An 18,211-nucleotide genomic window follows, 5' to 3' on the forward strand; every position below is an offset into this window, starting at 1 on the left:
TTATTTGTTCGTCCATTTACCAAGAATCTCTGTGTGATTTTTGACAGTGCTTTTAAATTTGAAAAACAGATTAGTTCTGTTGTAAAAGCCAGTTTCTTTCAACTAAGACTGTTAGCTAAAGTCAAGCCCTACCTGCCACGTAAGGAGTTTGAAAGTGTAATTCATGCTTTTATAACATCTAGACCCTTAACCCTAACAATTAACCCTTTAACTGCTTCACAGTTTTCTAATGTTTTTAAGGATTCACTGTTGTACAATCTTGATGACTGTAATCTCAGTGTAGAAGAATTCACGGCCTTATTTGACTCTACTTGTACTGAGATTTTAGACTCGCTCGCTCCGTTGAGGAAAAAACGTCCCAAAGTTCTTTCAGAACCTTGGTTAAATGACACTACCCGCTCTCTCAGACGTGCCTGCAGAGTAGCTGAGAGAAAGTGGAAAAGAGATAAACTTAAAATCTCGTTCGAAATTATGCAGAACGCATTATGTAAATACCAGAGAGCAGTTAAAGCGGCCAAAACTAAAAAAAAATTCTGACCTCGTAGCCAGTAACAGCCAGCGGCCTCAGGTTCTTTTTAATGTATTTAATTCTCTCGTTAACCCACGTGATTCAGATTGTACTGTGCCATCTTTAATGTTATGTGAAAACTTTCTGAAACACTTTGTGGACAAAATTGCTGGTCTCAGTTTTCCACCCTTTACAGTTATCAGTAACTCCCCCGGTTTTTCTTTTTGCCCAGCTCTCTTTCAGCAGTTTGAGCCGGTTACATTCTCCTATCTTTTTGACATAGTTAAACAGCTACGTCCTACGACCTGCCCCCTTGACAGTATTCCTGCACGTTTAGTTAAAGATGTCTTTGACACTGTTGGGCAAAGCATTGTATCTTTGGTCAATACATCTCTCAGCTCAGGGTGTGTACCATTTGTTTTTAAACATGCCATTGTACAACCACTACTGAAAAAGAATAACTTGGATCCTTCCAATTTGTCAAATTTTAGACCTATATCTAAACTCCCCTTTTATCGAAAGTTTTAGAGAGATTTGTTTTTAATCAACTTCAGTCATTTATTGATGAATTTAGTATATATGAAAATTTTCAGTCTGGTTTTAAGCCCCTTCACAGTACAGAAACTGCTCTTTTAAGAGTTTCTAATGATCTTCTTTTAACTGTGGACCCTGGTAACTCTGCTGTTTTAGTCCTTTTGGATTTTACTGTGGCCTTTGATACGGTCAATCATTCTATTCTTTTATCTAGACTTGAACACTGTGTCGGTATTAAGGGCATAGCCCTTAAATGGTTTCAGTCATATTTGACAGACAGAAGTTTTTCTGTTCACCTTTGTTAATTTTCATCATCTGCCCACCCTCTTTTTTGTGGCATCCCTCAAGGGTCAGTATTGGGCCCTATGTTGTTTTCTTTGTATATGCTGCCCTTGGGGTATATTTTTAGAAAGCACAATATCACTTTTCACTGTTATGCAGATGATGTACAGATTTATTTGCCTGTCAATACTAATAACAAAGCTTCATTTCTTTCATTACTGAATTGCCTGAAAGATTAAAAAATATGGTTGGATCAGAACTTTCTTTGTCTTAATGAAAATAAGACTGAGATTGTTGTGTTTGGTCATCCTGGGGATTTAAGTGCTTGTGAAGATGCACTTGGTAATTTAGGGTTATTTGTTCGTCCATTTACCAAGAATCTCTGTGTGATTTTTGACAGTGCTTTTAAATTTGAAAAACAGATTAGTTCTGTTGTAAAAGCCAGTTTCTTTCAACTAAGACTGTTAGCTAAAGTCAAGCCCTACCTGCCACGTAAGGAGTTTGAAAGTGTAATTCATGCTTTTATAACATCTAGACTAGACTACTATAACTCTTTATATGTTGGTCTGGATAAGTCATCTCTTCAACGCTTACAGTTAGTCCAAAATGCAGCAGCTCGGCTTTTGACTGGGACTAAAAAGTATGAGCACATTAGCCCTGTCCTAGCTTCACTACACTGGCTTCCTGTCTGCTTCAGAATTGATTTCAAGATTTTATTGTTTGTTTTTAAGATCTTAAATGGGTTGGCGCCTGCGTATTTATCAGAGCTTTTACATGTCCATGCCCCCGTTAAAGCATTGAGGTCATCCAGTCAGGTGCTCCTCAGTGTTCCAAGAACTAGCCCTGACCGGGCTTTTTCAGTGGTGGCACCTAATTTGTGGAATAGTTTACCTGTACACATAAGAACTGCTCAGACTGTTGGAATTTTTAAGTCATTTCTTAAGACACACTTGTATTCCTTGGCTTTTATATCAAGCTGAGCTGTGACATTGGTATGTTTTTACTGTATATGTTTTATTTGTATGTGACTCTCTAGTTTTCTTATCTAGACATTGTTAAGCACTTTGGTCAACCATGGTTGTTTTTAAATGTGCTATATAAATAAACTGAACTGAACTAAAAGCAGCGTCCAAACCTCCTTAGGCAACTTCAGTGTAGTAGCAACTCTCTCTAAGTGGGAGAAATACTTCTCTACCTCTTTTTCAGAAAAAGGAGGAACCATCCTTATATGTTTCCCAATATCAAAAACTTGCTCTACCCTTTGAGGAATCTCGGAGGGAACAACAAAAGGTGAAACCGGCGATTGGCCCTCAGGCCTCCGACCTGCCAACTCAAACTCCATTTTCAGGTCAGGTCCATTTTCAAGGTCAAAAGCCCGCTCACGCTCTCTTTCCTGTCCCTCCAATTTCCTAATCTCAAGTTCTCCCTGCAGCTCTTTCACTTTCAAAGCTAATTGGTCTTGTTCTAGACGACACCTCACTAACTCCAAATCCAACTCTTTTTCCCGTAATGCCATCTCTTTCAGCTTGACTTCACTGCCAACAATGGGAACTGGCACCTGTAATTTTCCACCAAAAATGTTCTTTTCCTCTAAAGTGCCCTTTAAACTTTTTAAGATCGACTCTTTAAGTTTCTTATCAGCACTAGTAAGCTCTATATCATAATGAGCAGCAACCAACAACAGCTGCTCTTTAGTGCACTTTTCAAGTGCTTCCTCAGAAGGCTCTTTCAAAAAAACTTCCACATTAGAAGCCATAGCTAAACTCTACACCTTCAAAACAGTAGCCACTTTAGGAGTTCCCAAAAACACCAAAGTATCCTTTCAAATATATTTCACAAAAACAAGGATTTAAACTTCTGACCAACTCCATTTACACACAACTACTAAAAAGGTCATTTTAATCTGCACCATTCAACAAGTCAATCACTTACCCAAACACTATATAGGTTTACCAAAAACCTCTCAACAGGTAACATGCGAACACTATGGTAATCTTCAAAAAGAAACCTCCTCATAATTCACCAAAATCATGTCTAAATTGCGGACCACATTCAACAACTTGGCATGCTACATCACCACCGCATGTTACCCAACACATTGACATACCAACAACTTTGGTTACTGGTGCAAAGTTACTTACCGACCTGAAGAAAGCGGGGGTGAGAAAAAAAAAATCCTGTTCTCTCAAACATAACTTTTCACAAGTTCCCAACACTAAACAATGATACTAAAAAAAACACCACTGAACATGGCTATCTTAGACAGCAACTCCGGTACAAAAAAAACAATCTTCAAAGGCTTACCAGACTCGGGGCCACTTTAAACACTAAACTTCATGTCACCTGGCAAAAAACCAGGCCCTGAATAGCGTACCCCCAACAGAGATTAAATCTCCACCCGGGATACCTTCAAAAATAACAAACTAACAAAACAAACAGTGTGCCGTTGGAAGGATTGACTAGCAACCCAGCTGGAACACTCTACCTAACCGGAGACTTTTAATAATCCAATACCCCTTTCCACACTCCACTCAACAAATAAAACCTCAAATTCAAACCATTATTGATCCCAGACGAGGCCCCAATTTGTATTACGACCCGGCTCAAAGTCATAACATAAAGAGGACAACTGACAAGATGATTTCTAATAAAGAAATTGTAAGTTTATTTAAAATTAACCAAATAATGTCTAGGGTTCGAACACAAGATAATTATAGAAAAAATCAAATCAATAAACCGTTGGAAATGAGGTTGGTAGAGTTGTGGAAATAATATGGGAACACAAATTCAAGAACCCACTCTTCAAACAAAAATCACAAAAACCCAAATGAGAGAGAACTAGGCAAAATTTAGGAGCTCCTGAAATAGTTTGCCACAGGTGCAGCTGATCTTCATTGGTGCAATCCTGCTCACCAAAAAGGAGTCAGTCCTAGAACTCAAAAGATAAAAAGAAAACAGGGGCAGGGATGTAACAATTATGACAGATAGTAGAGACAATGGGTGAGAGAGCTGTTCTCTGATTATTGCGCCATGAATACTGCATGAGTCTGATTGACTCTATTCTTCTCAGATTATAGGTTATGTTTTCTAAAGTAATCATGACAGTAAATTTTGTCATCTACCTGTACAAACACACACACACATTTTATATATTAGTCATTTAGCAGACACATTTATCCAAAGCAAATTACAAATGAGGACAATGGAAGCAATCAAAATCAACAAGAGAGCAATGATAGGCAAGTGCTGTAACAAGTCTCAGTATACATGTAGCAAAGTTTTTTAAATATATATTATATAAATAAAAAGAAAACAGATAGAATAGAAAAAGAAAAGAACAAGCTAGTGTTAGAGGCTTTTTTTTGCTTTTGTTAATTGTGTAATAAATAAAAAATAAAGCAGAATACAAAAAGATTTTAGAAGTTTGTATTGGTGGTTTACGGTGCGTAATAGTTTTTATACTGCACAAACTGTATTTTCTATCGGCCTACACCAACCCTACACCTAAATCTACCCCTCACAGAAAACTTTGTGCATTTTTTGATTTTCAAAAAACACCATTTAATATGTTTTTAAAACCTTTTGAATCAACTTTGCTAAATACATAAATAATAATATTTATATGTTAAAATGTAAATACTGAGTAGACACAGATTTTTACAACGGAGTTATTTAACTAATATATATATATATATATATATATATATATATATATATATATATATATATATATATATATATATATATATATATAATTTTAGCTAGTTGACAAGGCAACATTTCCCCATATCATTTAGTTTATCTTGATGTTCTAAAATAACTAAAATTATAACTATAATATTATCTCAATGATACAAAATGCTTTACAATAAGCTGTCAGTGTAATATGAGTACGATGGGGGATGGGGTGTGGTTATGGGTTGGCACTCTTTTGAATATCTGCTTTAGGGCCCCCAAAATGCTAGGACCCGGCCTGACTAGACAATATTTTCTGATGCTGTTTTACATCAGAACAATACATCTGCTTCACTCCCTTAATTATTCATTGAGAAACATGTGAGTGATCAGTTCAAGTCTGCTGAAAGGAGCTGCTGGTGCAGAAACTTCTCGAATCCCCTCAGAGCCACTGACCACACGGCCTGCAGGAGTACCTTTGAAGAGCATGATTGTGATAAGTAATTACATCGTTTAAACTCAGTCTACTGATTTTAGCACCTCTATATATCTCTCAGGATTAAACTCCCTCACATTAACTTGAGATAAACGATGTGTGTGTGTGTTGCTTTGAAAAGTTATGTTTGGTCTCTGGATGGTTCTGCTCTGTTTGATGTCAGTGTAGATCGACAGTCACATTGTAGATGTACACACAGAATTATACATAACACATTGTCCTCTGCAACATTAGAACTTGTTTCCTTGAGTTATGCCACTGTTGTGGTCATGCTCCTCTGGATTTCTGTAGTGTGCAATGCTTCATTGGTCTTTGGTGCAGCTTACATTGAGCAGCCCCTTTAATGTAATATTAAATGTCTTTCTCAATCTGACTGGAACCCATAATTTCTATTTTTATACAAAATACAAATCCATATTATATATTCGTATAATACATACCTACATGCATATACAGTATTGTTCAAAATAATAGCAGTACAATGTGACTAACCAGAATAATCAAGGTTTTTAGTATATTTTTTATTGCTACGTGGCAAACAAGTTACCAGTAGGTTCAGTAGATTGTCAGAAAACAAACAAGACCCAGCATTCATGATATGCACGCTCTTAAGGCTGTGCAATTGGGCAATTAGTTGAAAGGGGTGTGTTCAAAAAAATAGCAGTGTCTACCTTTGACTGTACAAACTCAAAACTATTTTGTACAAACATTTTTTTTTTCTGGGATTTAGCAATCCTGTGAATCACTAAACTAATATTTAGTTGTATGACCACAGTTTTTTAAAACTGCTTGACATCTGTGTGGCATGGAGTCAACCAACTTGTGGCACCTCTCAGCTGTTATTCCACTCCATGATTCTTTAACAACATTCCACAATTCATTCACATTTCTTGGTTTCGCTTCAGAAACAGCATTTTTGATATCACCCCACAAGTTCTCAATTGGATTAAGGTCTGGAGATTGGGCTGGCCACTCCATAACATTAATTTTGTTGGTTTGGAACCAAGACTTTGCCCGTTTACTAGTGTGTTTTGGGTCATTGTCTTGTTGAAACAACCATTTCAAGGGCATGTCCTCTTCAGCATAGGGCAACATGACCTCTTCAAGTATTTTAACATATGCAAACTGATCCATGATCCCTGGTATGCGATAAATAGGCCCAACACCATAGTAGGAGAAACATGCCCATATCATGATGCTTGCACCTCCATGCTTCACTGTCTTCACTGTGTACTGTGGCTTGAATTCAGAGTTTGGGGGTCGTCTCACAAACTGCCTGTGGCCCTTGGACCAAAAAAGAACAATTTTACTCTCATCAGTCCACAAAATGTTCCTCCATTTCTCTTTAGGCCAGTTGATGTGTTCTTTGGCAAATTGTAACCTCTTCTGCACATGCCTTTTTTTTAACAGAGGGACTTTGCGGGGGATTCTTGAAAATAGATTAGCTTCACACAGACGTCTTCTAACTGTCACAGTACTTACAGGTAACTCCAGACTGTCTTTGATCATCCTGGAGGTGATCATTGGCTGAGCCTTTGCCATTCTGGTTATTCTTCTATCCATTTTGATGGTTGTCTTCCGTTTTCTTCCACGTCTCTCTGGTTTTGCTCTCCATTTTAAGTCATTGGAGATCATTTTAGCTGAACAGCCTATCATTTTTTGCACCTCTTTATAGGTTTTCCCCTCTCTAATCAACTTTTTAATCAAAGTACGCTGTTCTTCTGAACAATGTCTTGAACGACCCATTTTCCTCAGCTTTCAAATGCATGTTCAACAAGTGTTGGCTTCATCCTTAAATAGGGGCCACCTGATTCACACCTGTTTCTTCACAAAATTGATGACCTCAGTGATTGAATGCCACACTGCTATTTTTTTGAACACACCCCTTTCAACTAATTCAACTAATTGCCCAATTGCACAGCCTTAAGAGCGTGCATATCATGAATGCTGGGTCTCATTTGTTTTCTGAGAATCTACTGAACCTACTGGTAACTTGTTTGCCACGTAGCAATAAAAAAATATACGAAAAACCTTGATTATTCTGGTTAGTCACATTGTACTGCTATTATTTTGAACAATACTGTATATATATATATATATATATATATATATATATATATATATATATATATATATATATATATATATATATATATATATAGAAATTGTGAACAACTTAGATTTTTACATTTTGTAACAGTTGCGATTCATGACACGTAATCCATTACCTAATATTAATGCACTAAAAAAAGAAAGAAAGAAACCTTTGATGTATGACTTTCTGTACCCGGTTTCAGTACTGTATTCAACAAATATTTGTTCCAGGTGTGTATAGGCTTGTAGTCATGTTATTGTTTCTGCTTCTTTATACCTTGGTCTGGGTCTTGAAAGGGGGTTGTGCTATCTCTTCAGTCACACTCTTCAACTTAATGTTGTTATGAACTGTCACAAGTTGACAGATGGATCCTCGGAAACTAATGGTAACGTCAGACTGTATTTTACAGAACATGCTGTGTAAGTTTTTGGGTACCGGTTGTGCATTGGCCATGTGTAATATGTCACAACTGCAGGTTTATTATCTGCAGCACGGTGAATCTGTTATTATCCTGCACCTTCATTCTCTGGCCTTGATGCAGAGAAATAAATTCATACTGATAGTATCAGAGAGGTAATGCACTCTCACAGCAGAATGCACCAGCTTGCATTTTCTCTCTCTTAAGTTACTCATCCTCATTTTCTCTCTCTCTGTCAGCACTTTTCTGTGTTCCCTGCAAAGTTTGTCGCTAATCCCAATCCACTTGATATCAGTAAATCTTATTAAAAACAATATATTCCCTTTAATCTGGTTTACGGTGCTCACACAGCTGTCATGACAGTTTTTCACAAAATCTCTGTTGTTTTGAAGTGTGTATGGCAGCGGTTCTCAATTCCAGTCCTCGCACCCCTATCTCTGCATATTTTGCATGTCTCTCTTTGTTAACACATCTACTTCAGATAATCAGCTTGTCAGAAGGGAGCTCTGTGCTTGAACTGTGTTCCCATTAACATGGTCCCTATACAGTGTTCATTGCTCCCTACTCCCTGAGCAGGGGAAATCTGTTGAAATTTACCTCACTTTGGAACATTCCTTCCCAGATCAACACATCGCCAGTGCTTGTTTTTTTTTTTTTTAAGATGACTAGCAGTGCCTTTGCTATTCAACTCAAAGTTTGGTTGGCTAGCATGAACCTGTAAACCTCTGCTGGTAGATTGCTGTAACTACTGTACACCATCTGGACCTAAATTACAGTTTTAGAATGTGCTGCAGTAAGTCATGGTTATTTCTATAACAGCGTTTTAGTGCCACAAAAAAAAAAAAAAAGATAAGAATAAAGTCATAATATTTTGAGAATATATCATAGCAATGTGAGAATAAAGTCAAAATATTTAAAGAAATTCTGGTGGCCTGGCAACTGATATGACTATATGTGGGATTATTAGCAGAAATCATACCATGTGTCATGAGCACACTTCAAACTTTTGAACGTTTTATGCTGTGTTTAATTAAATACTGTACATGTAAAGAATAAAATGGTGGACAGCATTTTTTTTGTGGAGTAGGTGGTGGAAATTTCATATTAATTAAAGTTATTAATGCAAAATACTGGCCTTGCTATGACTTTGTTCATTTTTTTGCACTACAATGTCATCGTATATTATAATACACTAAAACTAGAATAAAAAAAGTTCTCAAAATATAATAAACTAAAATATAAAAAAAAAACACATACATTTTCATTTAATTTAACTTGATGTACTCTAATAATTAAAACTAAGGCTGAAATAAACATTAATAAAAACTATATGGTCATTAAAGGGTTACTCCACCCCAAAATTACAATTTTGTCATTAATCACTCAACCCCATGTCGCCCCAATCCGTAAAAGCTTTGTTCATCTTCATAAAACTTTGCAACGGGAACATTTTCTCAGACAACATTAGTTGACCAGAAAAAGACAGCTGAGCATAATGTTGGGTTTGTTATTTACATTGTGTTATAAATTCTGACATACTTTTGTTGACATGTTTGCATTTGTGTACGTTATGTGTCCCAGCTAGAATTTACTTTGAGAAATACTGTTTAGCTCCATGAAGCCTGAGCCAGAAGGATACCAATGCCCTATCTAATATAAATGTTTTATTTTCTCTCTGTCTTCTCTCTATTCCTGTCTGTCTAGGAACCTTGGGAAATCTGGATTGAGAGTATCATGCCTTGGTTTGGGTGAGTATTACATTATATATATATATATATATATATATATATATATATATATATATATATATATATATATATATATATATATATATATATCCATATGCTGTATGTTTTTAGTGTAGTAAATCAGCAGATAGCAGCAGAGACAGTTTTTGCAGAGGTCAGTTCTGTTTAACAGCTCATTAATCATTACACTGTGCTTACTCTATCTAGCATTTTCCCTCTTTCACAAACACACACACAATCTCACTCTTGATGTCTGGAAAAGGAGGGCTGGGACTTGAACAGTTGGATAAATAAACGCAATTCTAATAGCTGAACTTCAGTAACTGGAGTGGGCCAGTCAGCTTTGGTACCTCCGAGACGACGAATGGCAGACTCAGCTTTCAGAAGCCCCTTTCACACTGCCATTCCGGCAAATACAGGGGTAAAGTGTTCCTGTAATTGTTTCCTGGTCGCTAGATTTGGCACTTTCACACTGCCAGTGATGACCCGGTATATGTGCGTGCTTTCACACACAACCCTTGAAGATCCCGTAACGACACGTGATATCAGCGCGTGACGTGTAATGTACGAGTCGACAAAGCTTGGCACGTTATACTTAAACTGAAGCAAGCAAACGATCTCAGTGTCAGCGCGGAAAGTGAGGAACTAACTGATCTCTGCTTCATTACAGTTTGCACATATGTTTTCGTCGGGAATGTTGATCTTCCTTCAAAACAGCCGGTAAAAAAGTCGCGCGATAACGCGCGTCATCACTTCGATACCGAATTAGATCTGGCTTTTGTTCACACAGCGCTCGTTCCGGATCGATTACCGCAATGTTACTATGTCCCCGACCCGGGTTCGATTCGGTAATCAATTCCGGGACGTGGTTGCTTTCACACAGAAGGCGACCAGGCAATGTTACGGGAATATTGCGGGTCCGACGTGCAGTGTGAAAGGGGCTAGAGTGAGACAGGCCAAGGCTACAGGGGCTCCATATGCTTGTGTGTGTCTTTTAAAATATGAGCACAACAGTGTACGTGTGTTACTAAATATAAAAATATCCAGAAAGATAAATAGCTTGGAAAGCGATGATCATTTAGGAGACGGAGGTTTGAATCTGGCCCAAAATAAAACGTCTCAGGTTACGCATGTAACCATGGTTTCTTGAAGGAACAATATGCTGCAGTGGAGAACGTTTTAGGAATGCCTCCAGCATGACCATCTCTGAATCACGTGTGTAATCAGTCCAGTAAAAGGGGCGAGATGTCATAGGCGGGTGACTTAATGAAACCAGGAAGCTTAAGAGCATGTCAGCCTCTAGGAGTGAAGCAAGCAGAGATGGCAGAAGTGTGGCACTGCGACGCAGGGTCTCGTTCCTTTGAGGAACCATGGTTACATGTGTAAACTGAGACATTACTCTTCAGGAACTCGAGCTGCGTCGGAGAATGCCCACTCCACCAGACTTTCGAATCTCTGCCTAGTGTGGAACCCTGCACAGCTAGGGCAAGAGAGTGGAAGAGCCTGGAGTGGCTTGCATATCTAAGCCAAAGAATCTGACAAAGGTTAGGATGATAGTCATTCAGACAAGATGGTGTATTGTTCTTAGGTACAGGGATGATGACAGATTTTTTGAAGGGTGTGGGAAACACTGAGGTAGCAAGAGACTCATTAAAAATAGATGTAAACAAGCCAGTGAGCTGATCAGCGCAGGACTACAGAACATGGCCAGAAATCCCATCAGATCTGGCTGCTTTCCTGACGTTCAACTCACTTTAGGGCCCTCCGAACCTCATCCTCAGACACTGTGATCACATGATCATCGCTGCTCTGAGTGCCGCTTCCTGACGCGTTGAATGGCAGACTAGTGCTGCTTAGATTGCTTGAAAAAGGGCCATAGAAAGTGTTTATCTCGTCAGCTAGTGACAGATCTGCTCTCACCTCTGCAGAGGAATTGTTTCCAAAGGCACAGGTGTTCCTTAGTCCCTGCCACATGTGTTGGGAGTCTTTGAGCTGAAAATGCGTTTCCTGTATCGGTGTTTGGCAGCTCTTACTGCGCGTCGGAAAAGCATAGCACAATGTTTTGTACTCGCTCATGTTTCCCAACAGAAGACCGCCGTTATAAGCAGCAGTACATTTGTTTACTGCTGCTTATAATGTCACCACCCTCTGCACTGGGTGGTTCTTGAACGAGCCTTTGTTTATATTCCGGTGTGAGAAAAATGGCGGCAGGGTCCGATTTGCTGAAAGTCGGTAGTGAGCAAGCTTTGTAGGCATTCTTAAACTGAAATGAAAACTAAAATGAACCAGTGTATTAGGTCCTTTGGTTGGACGGGATACATGTTGATAAAAATTAGGCATAACCTGCCTGAGGTTGGCTTTGTTAAAGTCCCCAGGGATGATAATAGCAGATAATAGCAATCTTTGTCCTGTCCATCCATAAAACAGATACATTTTCAGACAGCGTTACAGCAGCGTCCAGGACCGAGGGCGTGAGCCATGTTTCAGACAAACAAAGGATGTTACAGTCCCTAATGTCCCGTTGGAAACTTATCCTGGCTCTAAGATCCATCTTATTCTCCAGAGACTGGACATTGGCGAGCAGAATGCTCGGTAGAGGTGAACTGTGAGCTCTTTCAGGTGACCATTGTTCATCTCGCGTTCCGGAGAATCTCAGATGGCCACGATGGATTGAGGGATAAAGTGTCCTGAAACAGGTTAGTGAAGCGGTGACCAATGTCCAAAAGCATTCCTTTGTCATAAGTGATCAGTGCAGAGGTTATGTGTGTAAAAAGCAAAAGTATGTAAAAAAGTAAATAAAAGCACATTTTAAGCGGAGCGAACTGGACAGCGACTGGGGATGGCAGCGCCATCTTGAATTTATGCACATTGCACAAATTGCAAGGTTGTGCTAAGCTAACATAGTAAGAAAACTGGATCGCCTCATTTAACCCGGAGGTTGTGGGTTCGAGTCTCTGGCCAGCAATACCACGACTTAGGTGCTCTTGAGTAAGGCACTGAATCCCCAACTGCTCCCTGTGTGCCGCAGCATAAATGGCTGCCTACTGCTCCGGGTGTGTGTTCATGGTGTGTGTTTTCACTGCTGTGTGTGTGCACTCTGGATGGGTTAAATGCAAAGCAGGAATTCTGATTATGGGTCACCATACTTGGCTGTATGTCACGTCACTTTCACTGTCACTTTCACTTTACAAAGAAATTTTGAGCGCTGAGGATGCAGCGGACCAGGCAGCAGCAGCAAACAAATGAGTGTGAGTGATTTCCTTGCCAAGCCAACTCTCTCTACAGTGAAATCACAGCTAAATGTGTGAATTTCTGTTGTATGGACTTACGGCCATTTGAAACTGTAGCAGGGAACCGTTTAATTTAGTTAGTGCAAGAGCTAATGTGGGCGCAACCTATGGCCATCTGTCAGTCACAAGTTTGCTACCTGACCTCACCACAATCTCCCGAAAGTGCAAAAAAGAAATGGCGACTGCTAAGAAAAGGGACATACTTGAAGATATCAAGGGGTTCATTAACAAATTTCAGCATGACAACTGACATATGGATAAATTATCACTGTCAGATAAGCTTTTTGTCAATCACGACACTATGTCACAACACAATATGACATGAAGAGCAGGGTACTCACCACAACAAGCTTCCCAAATGATGCTAAAACAGAGGACAATTTCTGAAAAGAGTTGCAGCAGCAATTAGTCGCATTTCTTGGTTTTGATGCTTCAGTAATGAATAATATTGTCTGGATAACTGATCAGGGGGTTAATATTTCTGCCGCTTTTCGCCCATACTGGCAACTAGACTGTCAAGACCATGTTACAACACTTTCCTCAGACATGCGTTAAACCCAGATGATCTTGCAGAAGATGATTAGCCCCAGAAGTAGCAGAGACCCTTTAGCCTGCCAAGACTTTAGTTCGATATCTAAAGGAATCTGGTCTGGCCAGCCAGTTCTCAAAAAGTGTCAAACAGATGGCAAAAACCAGGTACAGCACCGTATTCCACACTCTGGAGTCAATTGAGTTGGTCTACACTGAGTTACAGGAGATATTTAAGAGCCATGGTGAGAGCCAGCGACTACACAATGTCTTGCCAGATGTGCTGGTCTGGTGTTACCATTATTATTATTATGTCTCAAAATTAATGTATTAATTATAGCCTGATAATTCATGCAGCAGTCGGCATGGCGAGGCATCGAGTTAGAGGAAGAGTGGAAAAAATTGTGGAGCAGGAGGAGGATACCGATGAAGTATAGATTTACTTGCGCCTCAATCTCAAGATGAAAGGTGATGGAAGATATGTGCTGCACTGGTGGCAACAACAGGAGAACATGCTGCCGCATCTTTCTCGACTGACTCGCACTGTGTTTAGTGTTCCCGCCAGCAGCAGTAGCAGCAAGTGTGCCTTTTGCACAGTTGGAAGAATTATAAAGGAAAGGAGGACTGGATTAAAGCCTTCCACTGTCGATGCTATGCTTTTTCTTCATGATGCTCTCTGAGAGATTGTTTTTCTGGCAGTGGCCATGTCTCGTTTTTCATTTGGGATAAACTTGTTTTCATTAGGGTCAGGGCCTGAGCATCTCAGGCCATGGCCGGGCTAGGGCCCAGATTTGTGGCCCATGCAGGGCTCTACCACTGTGTTGTTTGTGCGCACCAACAAATGGAGATCTATCAGGTCTAGGAGGAAGTGTTTGAGAGCTCGAAACACAGCCAGCATCTCCAGGCAGTTTATGTGCCATGTGAGGTGGTGATCACACCAAAGACAGGGGCAGGGTTGCCACACATGACTGCATCCCAACTGATGAGGGACATACCCGTCGCTAGCATTACGTGGTGACAAGGAGCTCCCAGCACTGGGTCCTATGACAAGAGCCAAGTTTTCCTCCACATGACCAAGGCATGTAGCTATTGCCACGTGACCTTGATCAGGCGAAGTGGTAGAACACTTTGGTCTTCAACCACCACTGTAGGGGTCTCATGTACAGCAGGCCAAGATGTATCACATTGGTCACAGCTGCCAACAGACCCAGCAGTCTCTGAAACTGCTTGACAGTGAGTGACTGGCCTTCTCTTACTCTTGCGACTGCGGTGAGGGTTGACTTTATCTGAGCAGATGACAAACATGCCTACATCGTGGTCAAATCCCACACCATGCTCAGATAAATGATCCTCTGTAATAAAGAAAGCACACTTTTCTTGGTTTTTAATCTTAACCCCAGCTCTCTAATGCGGGCAAGAATGACATCTTGATGTCGAACCACCGACTGCTCTAAATGACCTGAAATTAACCAATCGTCATATAGTTCAGTAAGCAGATGCCCCAGAGTCCTAGCAGAGCCAGAACTGCATCCATACAATTTGTGAAAGTGTGGGGTGAGAGTGCAAGGCCGAAGGGAATAACCTGATATTGGTATGCTTTGCCCCCAAAAGCAAACTTAAGGAACTTCCTGTGAGAGGGAAGAATGGAAACATTGAAGTATGCATCTTTTAAATCGGTCGCAGATCTAAAATGGGAAGCCACCCTCCATTCTTCTTTGGAACTATGATGTAGCGGATGTAGAACCCGGACTCTCTTCCGTGAGGAGGTACCACCTCGATGGCCTCCTTCCTCAAGAGAGTGTCTACTTCTTGTTCCATGATCAGAGACTGCTCAGGGCCCACCATCGTGAGAATAGCCCCATTGAAACAAATTGGTGGAGAAACAAATTGTATTCTGTAGCCTTTCTTTACAGTGTGCAGGACCCTTTGAGAAACATTTGGCAGTTATTTCCACGCTGACAAATAGTCTACTAAGGGATTCAGTCTCTCGAGACTGACCTCTGGTGTAATAAGAACAGTTAGCTCTGTGCCCTGTAAAAGCGAACCAGCAGGAAAAAGACGAAATAACTACTCTGGAGACCTCCATGGAGGTGGCAAGCTTCTTAGCACCACTACGTTTCCGGGTGGCAACTGAGAGTGGTGCTCGCGGGAGACCACTGCACCCTGTAACTCTGTCAGGCTGCACAGATCGACCGCACCTTTGCCACCAGTCTCCTTAGTCCTCCTGAGCTCTCATTCTCAGATGCAGCTTGAGTTCCTAAAGAGGAATTTTTTCTGTATTATCTAAGGTTTTTTTTTTTTTTTCAAATATTAAAAGAAACATTTTTTCATATGATAAACAATTTCAGTACTGTTTTGGGGCTCCATGTAATGTCTAATGTTAATCATCTGGATCCTGAAGTGAAACCATTTGAGAAGTATTGGTCTAATTGATCTGACTCTACAACAAGTGAATACTATTTCATGTACCTCAGATTCCAATCAAACACTAGAGAAAGAAAGGATATCTGACTTTTGCAGAGAAAGTACATAATGGGTTAAATTTAGGAAGAAGTAAGCTTAAGTGAGCAGCAGAGAGACTGTGTGGGTTTGTTTGGAGAACACAGGAGGAGACTCACCTCAGTCTTATTCAACGAAAGACTATAGACTTATATAAATCTGTCTATGTGACTTTTCTTTTTTTACACAAACATCAGTATTTTAACGTACAAGCTACTCTTATTAAAATGTATTTAGCTACACTAACCAAAAGTTGATAACAAAAAGCTAATTAAAAATCTAATTTACAATAAATTAACTCAGAAACTTAGATAATAGTCATTTATATAACTGAGTAAAATATATATGGTGGACAGTAACATTTGAATTAATATTTAGAAGAGGCAGGGACTTTTGTACAGACATTTAAATTATTTATTGGTGAATCATTAATTTAATCAGCAAATTTGTGACCATTTTGACCATTTCTCAATCACTCCACCGGCCTTGCCCCGTTCCCACGGCTCTTGGCCCCGCCCCACTTGTCACATACCCCTATCACCCCTCGCAGGCCGGGGGGTACTACTGAGACTGCGCTCTACTCCCCCCCTCCCTCCAGGGGGACTGCTCACGGTGACCTGCGGGAACCTGGGGGTAGGACAGACAAGGCGAGAGAGGGGAGAGAGGAGGGAAAAAAATAGTTCCAGTTCCCAGACGCACTGCCGCTCAGCCCTCCACCAGCTTGGTGATCTCCTCCGCGGTGCCTGGTGGTGGCACTGGACTGCCCTCAGTGGACGGAACGACACTTCTCCGCTGCCCCGTGGATGGTGATGGCTCCTCCGATTTTGGGCAGCCGGCAGGAGTCCCCCGTTCCCTGCTCCTCCGGATTCCTTCAAGGATGGCAACAGGCTCCGGCCCCCTGGCGAACAGCGCCGACTCATTCGCTCCCTCATGGATGGCAGCCGGCCCTCCACATCACGGGCGGCCGGCAGTGAGCTCATCCATCCCTGGACCTACTCCAGCCCACCACCTTGAGCGTCCCCAGTACCCGACTGCTACGCCAGCTCGATGGCAATGCGGGTTCACCCCAGTGGCGAGGGATCTTCGGCAGCACGTCTCTCCTTCCTCCCGGGCTTCGGCACCAATGTAACAATATTCTTTCATGGGAAGGAGGAGGCGGGAACCGGCGGACAATCAAATAAGCTTTGATAATAAAATAAAGACAAAACAGCCCGGCAGCCCCACATGGACCACTGCCGTACATAAACAAAATCAAAACATAAACTAAAATCCAGGCCTGGTCCTCTCTCATCCTTGACTGTCATTGTTACTCTTTTGTATCCCTCCATTTCCTCCGTGGGACGCGAGACCAGTGAGTGGCACAGGTGTTGCTCATTTCTCGCCCCGTTCCCACGGCTCTCGGCCCCGCCCCACTTGTCACACACTCCTTAAATATCTGGCCATAATTTTTTATGTTATTATTTTAATGTTTATGTAAACAAAAAGTACATACTGATGCTAATTTTATTTGTAATTTGCTGGTTTTCTACATTAAACTTGGTGAATTGATTGCATTGTGTAGCATTAGGACTTTTTAAACAGGATTTTGTGGACTAAACATGAGATAACGTGTACGCAAAATGACAAACTTTGATGTTTATGGAAACTCACCCCATAAGAAACAGAAAAGTATTCTTACAGATCTCGTTGCTTCCGATGAAATAAGTCGTTCGGCCAGACTTTCTCTTTATCGGGGTCTTCTTTGTGGATGTAACATCTCCAAAGTTTGCAATGTGCGTCTGTTTGCCTCTAAATGTCCAATAATTTGCATGTCTTGACACTCTTTTTCCACAGCTAAAGAATCCAGCCGTATGTTGTACATAATGTCTGGTGAAAGCTTCTAGCTACAGGACATTGTCCCATGCAGAGAGTTTTCTTTTCTCCTTGGGTAGCATTTGCAGTCAAAGTTACGGATTTTCCCCATTTCTATGTCTTTATCCCCATCAAATGTTACTATCGAGTGCTACATAATAAGTAGCCACGCTTCCCTTGAAGGGCGGGGGCAATAAGAAAAGAAACAAAAGCCAGCTTATCCAGAATGGAAATACACACAGACAATGACATGCCCCTACTGCGTGCTTGAATCTCTGAAAAACAAG

The 18,211-nt window shown here is 40.6% G+C and overlaps 1 protein-coding gene across 2 annotated transcripts in view; it reads left to right on the forward strand.

Moving 5' to 3' along the window:
- The window catches only part of LOC113061841 (voltage-gated potassium channel subunit beta-1), a 108,269-nt gene that overhangs the window by 31,593 nt on the left and 58,465 nt on the right, over positions 1-18,211 (forward strand). For both annotated transcript variants that reach the window (XM_026231304.1, XM_026231305.1), the window contains one exon: positions 9,713-9,756. In XM_026231304.1, the coding sequence (XP_026087089.1) occupies positions 9,713-9,756 (44 nt within the window). The remainder of the gene's footprint in view (positions 1-9,712; positions 9,757-18,211) is intronic.

The sequence above is a fragment of the Carassius auratus genome, chromosome 43 (genome assembly GCF_003368295.1).
Source record: "Carassius auratus strain Wakin chromosome 43, ASM336829v1, whole genome shotgun sequence".
Classification (NCBI taxonomy): Eukaryota; Metazoa; Chordata; class Actinopteri; order Cypriniformes; family Cyprinidae; genus Carassius; species Carassius auratus.